Source organism: Echinococcus granulosus (assembly GCF_000524195.1).
Source record: "Echinococcus granulosus chromosome Unknown EG_S00080, whole genome shotgun sequence".
In the NCBI taxonomy this organism is placed as follows: domain Eukaryota; kingdom Metazoa; phylum Platyhelminthes; class Cestoda; order Cyclophyllidea; family Taeniidae; genus Echinococcus; species Echinococcus granulosus.
This window is the reverse complement of record NW_020170460.1, coordinates 214,326-223,978: the sequence shown is the minus strand read 5'-3', so window position 1 is coordinate 223,978 and position 9,653 is coordinate 214,326. Positions and strand designations below refer to the sequence as shown.

The 9,653-nt window shown below is 39.7% G+C and overlaps 1 protein-coding gene across 1 annotated transcript in view; it reads right to left on the bottom strand. All coding sequences in view use genetic code 11, as the record gives it.

Annotated features, from left to right (window-relative positions):
• Positions 1-625: 625 nt before the first annotated feature.
• The window catches only part of EGR_07544 (hypothetical protein), a gene marked incomplete at both ends in the record, with an annotated part of 22,468 nt that continues 13,440 nt past the window's right edge, over positions 626-9,653 (bottom strand). Inside the window, 7 exons of the mRNA XM_024496793.1 lie at positions 626-924; positions 2,687-2,840; positions 3,089-3,381; positions 3,711-4,023; positions 4,908-5,460; positions 6,170-6,245; positions 7,531-7,803. Coding sequence (XP_024348798.1) covers positions 626-924; positions 2,687-2,840; positions 3,089-3,381; positions 3,711-4,023; positions 4,908-5,460; positions 6,170-6,245; positions 7,531-7,803 — 1,961 coding nt within the window. The remainder of the gene's footprint in view (positions 925-2,686; positions 2,841-3,088; positions 3,382-3,710; positions 4,024-4,907; positions 5,461-6,169; positions 6,246-7,530; positions 7,804-9,653) is intronic.

Sequence of the window (9,653 nt, the reverse complement as noted above, 5' to 3'; positions counted from 1 at the left end):
ACTCCCGCTTGTCGGCATGGCCTCTAAACCATGTCGAAATACTCAGTTCTCCTGTGCATCAATGACATATCTTCCGGCATACTCCTATGGTTTCTTCCGATTTTAAGGAAGACTCGAGGCGCTAATATCGGTGGCAGTGACAAGCAAACCTGATGCCAAGGGTAAAAACACCCTAATTTTTATTGCTAAGTGCTAAATATTAACGTGATAGAAGAGAGAAGACCCTGGAATCGAGGCCTACCTTTGACAATACCTCGATCTCGTGTTCTCCTAAATTATCTGGAAAAGTTCGTTAAGCAGCAGTCAACGTCACCTTTACGAAGATGTCAGCTAAGTACATACACGATACCTCTTCTAGCTGGATAGGACTCAGACAGGTAAATGGCTTTGCAGTGCTGAAATGAGAGCAATGTAGCAAGGAGGAACAGATGCGAAACAGTATTCCCACGAAACTGTTTTAAACGCCGTTTTTTTATTAAAATGACTGCTTTTGATTCAATATTCTTGGGACTAGTGATGGGCATACGAGATGGCTAACACATTCCCCCTACCCCTAAAATAGTTTTCAAACAGGACGAAACTCCAGATTCAGTGGAATTGCCTAGGCGGATCAGTGATGTCGCGGTTAAACGTCGTCTTGATTGTGCACCACTTCGATGACTGTCGTGGCTGGTTTATTGGTGTTTTTATCATAGCACTGACTACGTTGGGATGGCTGACGAGGAAGGTTGGCCATGTGGAGTGCTTGAAAGAAAAGAGGGGCTGCATAATACTTTGATTGTTCGTTCAACTCAGTGTTTTGATTATACGGTCGCTTAAGGACCTCGTCATGGTCCTTCTGATCGCGGGCTTCGCCTGCGAGCCGTGCTGATAGCCGCAGCATGATAAATGTGCCTTCCGGCACACTCCCATGACTCATGCCGACTTCAAGGAAGACTCAGGGCACTAAGGGTAATTACTGTTTTGAATATGGGTTGCAATTGCAATGACTTAGTTAAAAAAATACAATTTACTAATTACAAATCAGGAGAATTCAAATTATTTCCGTTAACTTCTTTGAAGTATATTTTAAGTCCGAATCCAGCTTCTTATTAAAGTACATCAACTCCCAGCTTTCCATTCAATTATGATTTAAATTTAATTTTGTATTTCCTTGGGTAAATCGGACACAATTTTGAGTGTTTTACACAAATCTTTATTTCTGAAAACAAATCTATTTATCTAACATACAGATACGATTCTATTGATAGTAGCTTAATCATCTTTGTCTCTTCATAATAAGTCTTTAATGCCCTTTATAGCTAAGAGTAAATTTTATAAACTCTACGAAGGAATGTCACAACATCTCGTTTATTTTGGTACTATCCTCAAACTACAACTTTATTAAAGACAGATCAATAATTTACAAGTTATTAAAAATTGATGGTTTAACCAATAATTAGGAAATATTTAATTAATTATCTGCCAGGGATAACTCACGCCAAAGAAGTATTAAAGCAATTTCACAAAAAAACCACCCAATCAAGTGCTCAAGCATAACAAAAATCTGTACTTGTGACACGCAAGATTTTGCCGTTCCCACCCTTTTCAAATCAGCTGTTAATTTTTGGATGATCGATGTTTGGTGGTTAAGAGAAAAATCAATACCCAGTGCATATGGTGTGTTTTTAACACTCCCGCATGCCGGGATAGTCGACCGATTGATTGATAATATCTGTCTAGTTAACTCGAATGATCAATGATTAGTGAATATGCTCTCGGTCGATAATCAGCTGAGGGCTAGTGACCAATAGGATTATTTCCTCTCGAATAAGCCGAATAGATAGGTTTTAAAGGCACTATATGGAAAGGGTTTCTTTAAAGTGCGACTAACCCTTCACCATTCCCTAATACAGTTATCATAATTACGCAATCTCCCACGGTTCTCCATAGTCAGCTGACAGCTTAAAACCATTTAAATCTAATCATCTGACTGTTGTAAAATGAGTGACGTTAATTCTTTATTAACCACTTAGCCTCATGTTGAGCAAAAGGATCTTAATTTGTCGAGTCTACACCGTATTTAATATGATGAATTGTCTCTACCACCTAAACTGGTCAAATTGGAGCAAAGGAAGTTGGATATCCACATAAAGACTTGAATGCGATACGCAAAAGAAGTTTGTAAATTTTAATGGGAAAAATTGGCAATTGCTATGAAATGGATTTAAAAGTTTTCAAGTGTCAAAACCGGATCATGAATAAAAGTCGACCAATACTACTTAATTAAGCGATTGAATAAAATGGAAAATCATAGCTTAGAGGGCGAGCTGTTATTTGAAGTAATCACCTGTCGTTCTCACATTTAGGCTGGACTTCAAGGCATTTTATTTGATGTGAATCGCAAAAAATGCATTCTTTTTGACATGTACGTAACAGAAGTGCGCCAAAGGGAAATCCCCCAACTTTGACAAAACTGACGTAACACATGGATTGCCTGATCGCTCACAACCAATCAATTTAATCCAAATTAATATAATTCAATTCCTTAAAACAGAGCAGGAGCAGTTTTGCATCCAGATTACTGTGGTTTAACGATTACTTACGTATACCGACTTAGCGGTGTGTTCGTAGTGGCCCATTTTGATGTTTACCTAACAAAATCTGATTAATTTCTGCAGATCTGGCAAGATCACAAGAGTCGAACCTTCAGAGAAGGTGCCACCGGATATCACCTCAGTGACAGAGAGATCTTCAGCCGCGGGGATGGTGTCTGACCGCCCCAAAGAGTCCACACCGTCGATGGGCTCTAAATAGGTATCCATATTGAGGGTTGCCGTTTTCCCATGGGGTCCCTGGCCCTGCGAGTCAAAAAACAGAAATTATTCATCCACAAAACGCATAAAATGCAAGGGAGACAGAAGGAATGAACGGACGGAGAAAGAAATGGAAAAGGGATGGAGAGATAAATGAAGGAGTAGATGAGTAGTCTAATAATTTGATAGGTGGAAGAATGTGGAATGGACAGGTGGATTACTTGATTAATGGGTAGATGGTGAGTAGGTAGGTGGATAGATGTGAAGAATTAGACAAATGGTGCTAAACTTACCGACAAAGAGTTGGATTCCTGCTGCTGTTTGTGCAGTTGTTGATTTTGCTGCTGATTGGTGTTGAAGTAATGGGGATGAAGAGGTGGCAGTGGGGGCAAAGGGGTTGTCTTCCTCATCCCTCGTCTCGCTCCACCTCCAAGTGTAGCGTTTGCGACGTTGGTGGGAGTAGTGGCTTCTCTCTGCTGATTGTTCAAATGGCACATCGAGGAGTCGACAAGGTACACTGGAGCCTTGCGATCCACCGGGATCTGACCTAGGCTGCTTCGACCCAGTGATCCCAGCGGAGAGGGGACTGTGATGGGGAGGGGGGGGTGAAAGGGAATGCAAAAGTTGGTAGTGACTATCTGTTATTACCAACACCTAGTGGTAACGATTCATGATTTATGTGTATTTCCAGACGCATTCTTTATTATTCTTGCAGAGGAACGGGTAAACAACGAGTAGAATTGAAATGTCTTGCATACTCTACCTCTACGGCACCAGTCGCCCATTTTTTCTCTGCACCTGAATGATAAATTACTTCCAAGCTTGCACTCTTCAGGACTGGGTACTCAGTAAACATAAATACAACCAAATTTTCCCTCTTTGCTAAATGTTGAAAGACTCTTCTGGTTTACTCACTGGGCTGAATAGTAACATCCGAGGTGTAGCTTGATCTCGATTGAGCGGAGCTGAATAGGCCCACTGAATTAGCTGTGGAGGTAGGGGAGGAAGCGAAAGAGGCGGAAGGCCAAGGCCCAGCGAAGTTTTTCCGTCTTGCCGCCCCTGGCGTTGCCATCGTTTGCTGGTGATGATTGCCATGGTTACTATGGTGACCGTTGAAGGATGCAGATGATCCACTCATGGCAGAACGAATAAAGGTTGAGAGACGCTTCAGTCCACCTGCGACACCGCCTTGGGGCTTCGATTTCCAAGGAAGGGTGGCCGAAAACACCTAAAAGAGGGTAAGAAGCGATGTGGAAGATGTTTCCGGTAAGGGCCCGACAAATGTCTTAGTAACTTTGATGATCTATCAATTCATCTACCGATCGCGGTGCCTGCCCTCCTGTCGGAAGTTTTGTTATTATGGCTACCTGTTTATCTGTCTCTGTGTCTGTCCATCGTTCCATCTTTCTAGTTCAATCATTATGGCATTACATTTAGTTATTAAATACGAAAGGTCTGAATGGATTAGAAAGGTCAAGCATTAGGAGATGGATGTTACTTCATAACATTTCATATCACTATTATAAACGCAACAGGTTTTGTCATGCGACAATAATCCTTGGAAGTACTTTGGAGCCACCTTGACAAGATATAGACAAATCTGTGTTTTAAGCTGATTTGAATCAACCTCTCTTTGCAAGACGGACCGTTCAGCAACGTCTTTGAGTATGTACGGAACTGTTGATTCTTCTTAATCACTAATTCATTTCCTTTCAGACTCAATAGGCTTAACATCAAAGTCCCTTTATTTAATGTAATTTGACAAGTGAAAAGCTCTCCAGATGTTCAGTTGCAGTTATAACCATAAGGAGGAAACTCCAGCCTGATTCTCGTATTCAGAACATCAAAAGTAAAGTTGACACTAGACTGGAAACAGAATTATCATAAAAGGATGACGAAGCATTAGTATATTTAATTTAATACCGTTTGGACTAGAAATTGACTCTTAAAACCGCTGCAAACCTTTCTTTCAGTTAATACATGGGCACTAAGAATGATCTCAATATTCACTTGAACGCTCTTAAATCCATGTCCGCTAATTTGTCAAACAGTCTCCAATTAAACCTTTAATTCGACACTTTTAAACTTAGTTCTCTTTCCTTATTCACTTACCTGATTAACATCAGGGGTTTCAGTGAAACCCTCTGCGAGTCTATCTGCGGACGCTCCACAATATCCCATCGTAATAGTTGGCGATGGCTGCCCGGCTGACACATTGGTCGTCACCGTGTCCGCCGATAGTAGAGTTTGCCTTTGAGTGCTTAGTGACGTCGAATTTGGTGTAGTCACCGAAGAGGGTGGTCCAGGCTGCTGTTGGGCGTCTTGCACAGCACTTGCTGCCTGTGTCGACGAAATGGAAGGAGGCGGAAGGCGTGAAAGGGAGGGTTTCGAGGCATGAAGGTTGCCAAGTGAGACTGCGGCAGATGTGGGTTTTACAACACTGATGCTGGAACCGTTGAGCCAGTGTTGAGGATGGTGAGGAATGGAGACGGCGGATTGAGACATTATAACGGTAGGATGGCGGGAGGGAGAGAAGTAAGGGTTCTTGCGGTGACGCGAAAAGGTGAGGGAACCCGAGAGGGTGTTCATGAACATTCCAGAGCCAGGGAATCGACCAGGAAGAGTATTGCTAGTCACCAACTTGGAACGAACCGTTCGTAAGAGCCTACAATTTGTTAGTGGGAATCCGTCTCGTTCAGAACTTCTGGCGCCACAGCCCACAACAAATGCATTACTAGAAATCTTATTAGTTTTTTTCCTGAAATTTACTGAAATCCTTGCACAAATTGCACTTTGGGAAAATCACAGATGGCTGTTAGTTGTGTAGCCAATCAAAAAATATGGCAATAATTCCTCAAAACCTTATCGGTTGTCAGTTTGCTAAGGGGACGCATTAGCCCATGCTCTATCACAGAAGACGCCTCTAAAAAGCGAAAAATGGAAGGAAATTTCAATTGATTTTTGCCTCAAAATTCGTCTTTTTAAGCTATTGCTCAAATGTGTAGTAAGCAGTGAAGATGATTGTAGTAAATTTATACCAGATTTGAAAATATACAATGGTTAATTGAAAAAAAATGTTCCATATTTCGAGTGGATCCTTTTGAAAGATTAAAGCACACCATGCAAGAAATATCCGTATTTTACAACTATTTATGTTCATTTATTCTGCATATTTTCTTAAAACTAAGCAATAAGTAATGCAAACAGAATTTAAAAATTCCACCATATATTAGCCTTATAATAATTTTTGGTCTGTTTCTTCTTCCATTAAATTATGACTGACTGTGAAAACTAGCTAGTACCCTTGATACCACGTGAATAAGTGTAAACTAGCAGGAGGTTCATAGAAATAACGCAAATGGAAGCAAATTTACCTCTGGCGGAAAATAAAGACGACGATTAAGAGAATGAGGAGACACAAAATGAATCCAAATATTGCACCCATTGCAGCTAAAAGTTGAGGAAAAAAGTAGCATAAACATGAATCTTCCGCATTTTGTGAACAAATTTCACAAGGTTAGCACAATCTAGGTTAATGGCACAAACAAGATCGAAATAAGTCGTCAAGTTGTATACGGCCGTGAGCCTTCACTAAAATGACTGCTTTATCTGGGTTAAAAGGAAAACGAGGGTCTTCAGCATGGCACCTAGCGCACACCCACGCGCTTTAGCTACTTGTGATTAATTGAGCGTCGTCTGTGTTATTACTGGTGAGGCATGAGAAATGATGCATCACCTCCATTCTCCTAACAAAGTGCCAAAATTTTGAATGGAAAGCAGTAACACTACAATTTTTGAGCTATCAAAATCGGTCAAGAGATCGGTTGAAAAGTAAAATTATTTGATAACTCCGTTCTTTCTACTTACTGTTTCTAATGCGGTGTGGAAATTTTAGTGCTATTTCAGAAAATCTTCCTTCTGCCTTTGATTTCCATTTCATCGTTTTAATTGATCAACGACCTAACTAATCGAGTTCTAGGACAATGGCGACGCTACAGCAAGTGCCCATAGTGCACTCGCACCGATCAATAACCATCGATTTTCTTTTCACTGAAGTTAGTGAATGTGAAAACAAAGAAAAACGTGAAAATCAATACGGTGTTTCCAAAAGGCTGTTAGACCATACCAAAAATACGGAATTTGATGTTATTAACGAAAAGTGCCAGCGATGCCTTTGAATCTGCGTTGAAAGCAAAAATTGCATAAAATAAACATTTAACCCATTTTTTTACAGCGCCCCTAGATTTGATGTACTCCTCGTTGTTTGGTGGTATTTTGGTATTTGCAACGTTTGCATATTTTTAGACTGATTTTGAAGAGGTCCTATAAAAAATACATAAGGCCTAATTTGATCAGTACCGTTCCATTATTTGCAGCGTTGCCTTGGTAATAGCGTTCATTTTTAAAAAAACTACGGGTCCAATTTATGCGGTGACTAACCAGCGTCATTAAAAAAGCCAAAAAAACTCGTAATATAAACCCATTTTTACAGCATGACTCCAAATAAGACTATTCAATGGCAATTAAAAAAATACAATCTTTTAAATTTTTTTATTAATCTGATATCGCTATCTGATGGGAGCATTTAGGCATGATGAAATTACACTGCCACGGCAACTACGAAATTTTATACCTAAAGGACTACTATTTACTTTCCTTCATCAGTTTGGGGCTTGAAACTTTACATGGAACACCCAGGACAATATCCATTTCCCCAATTGATTTGAATGCCTACCGGAGGATCCATGAGACAGGCTGGCGTTCTCTGCAGCGCTACTGTTGCTCCTATCAATCTTTGAAGGCGATTTTAGGGGGTCAGTGAGGACTGATGCCTCAGAAGTTGTGCTTGGCATTGTCATGGCGGCGACAGTGGTATTCGTTGTTGTTGCTGTAGTCGTTAAATTGGTGGTCTTTATTGTTTCCTTAACAGCCTCTGTCGTGTCAGGTGGTGCTATTGTAGTTGTCTTGGAATTCAGCAGTGCCTTCAAGACGGCATTAATCTCCTCACCTGAAAAGCAATTATGGGTAATATTGTGGATGAATTTTATGAATTGCCAACAAATTAGTCATTATGATTTCCTGCCAGCCCCCTACCCCACGTCATTTTGCAGTAATTTGACACAGGTGACATTTCAAATCCATGCCTGGATTTTTTTCATTACTTCACTTACAACTCGCAAAGCGATTAGTTGTCCTTTTTTCTCTGCTATTATGAAATGCACCATATCACTAAGAGGTAGCAAGTTTAAATGTTCGTAATCTCCTATAACTCGAACAAGATCTTGTAAAAATCCTAAATTTGTTGTTCCCCTTAGGAGAAATCAATTTTGGGGAGAGTTGACAGTTGGAGTAGATGTAAAATTTCCAGTTCCACTAAAACAAAATTGTCTCGAGGATGGAAAGGTCTGAGACAGGCTAAGTGGTGCAGTAGACTAGAGGAAGCTGCAAAACCTTCCAAAATTGAATCCATCTAATAAATAAAAGTAATAAATGAAACAAATACATGCAAGCGGCGTTTCTATCATTTTAGGGACACCGCATCTAAAACAGGTTGTTCAAGCTTACTGCAAAAGACTTTGTAGCAGCGATTGAATTGATCAATTTGAAAGGTAAAAACTCGTAGATTTTGATAACCAACTTTCCTTCGACACACTGACAGTCTAGGCAGCTCACCAGACCGTATTCTATTTCAAATGAAACATTTTTGAACTAATTTTAAAGATATATTTTCTAAAAACCATTTTAATTATAAAGGTAGATAAGTTAACTTGCGTTTGTCAATTAATCAATTTACCGATAATTGCCAACGATTTTTGATTAGGAAGTAATAAAATCGATAGGGGGACTAAATTTGTAAAAAATGGTGCTATAAAAGGCATTGGACTTAAATTTACTCCCGATAATAATTGTTTCTAGAGAAATTTTATCTAACTATGAATAGGTCATTTTATTGTCAATTATGACACCCGTCGTGGCACGAAGCAATACTGTGGCGCAAACAAGTAATCGGAAAGAGTTTAACGAACATGATGTCTGGTGAGAAATTGGTGTAGCTAGCTAGTAAATGCACGAAACAATAGACTGTTTTGGTTAGTTATTTGACTGGGAAGTTCCCATCTGGCAGGTGCTCCAGTTAATTTTGATAACAAACCCAGTCGTATGCCACGTAGGGGGTCCAAAATCAGATTAGCAATATTTGGTTGATTGTCAAGTTGCGATTGATTTGAGCCGATATGGGAAAGGTAGGAAAAAAAAACATCACTAAGTTACTACTAAAACACTGTTTAGTGAGGCAGAAATTAAGTATAGAAATACCCGACATGCCTGTACAGTCAGGAACATGGCACTCTCATACATCTTCCGTCACTCGGTTGTGACAGTAGACCTAAACACTTGTCTTCAAGCATTAAGATCCCATAAATGGCCATTTAAAGCCCAATCAATGTAAAATTACTCAGATAAAGTTAGATGTTAAACCCCCATCAAGTACAACTTACTTTCACCTTTTTTCATCGTTGTTCAATAGCTTGGTGTCAGTTCAAGTTCGCCCACATGGCACTTGACTTGTTTGAGATTAAGTAAAATTACTTGCAAAGATTAACAAAAAAATACTCTAACCATCAGAAAAGGTATTTTATGCACTGCGAAGTGAGTTACTTGACAGCCGAGTACTTCGTTACTTGATGTTTCAAGCATCTGTCTGCAGAACCTCATTATTTCATTCCGCTTGGGAATAATTATAATAAAACGAAAAAGATGATTGCAATTAATCGGTAACTGAATACAATTTTATTCAAAAATCTAGCCGGTGAATCCAAAAACAGCTTCAAATATCAGCTAACTTTACATTTTACATCC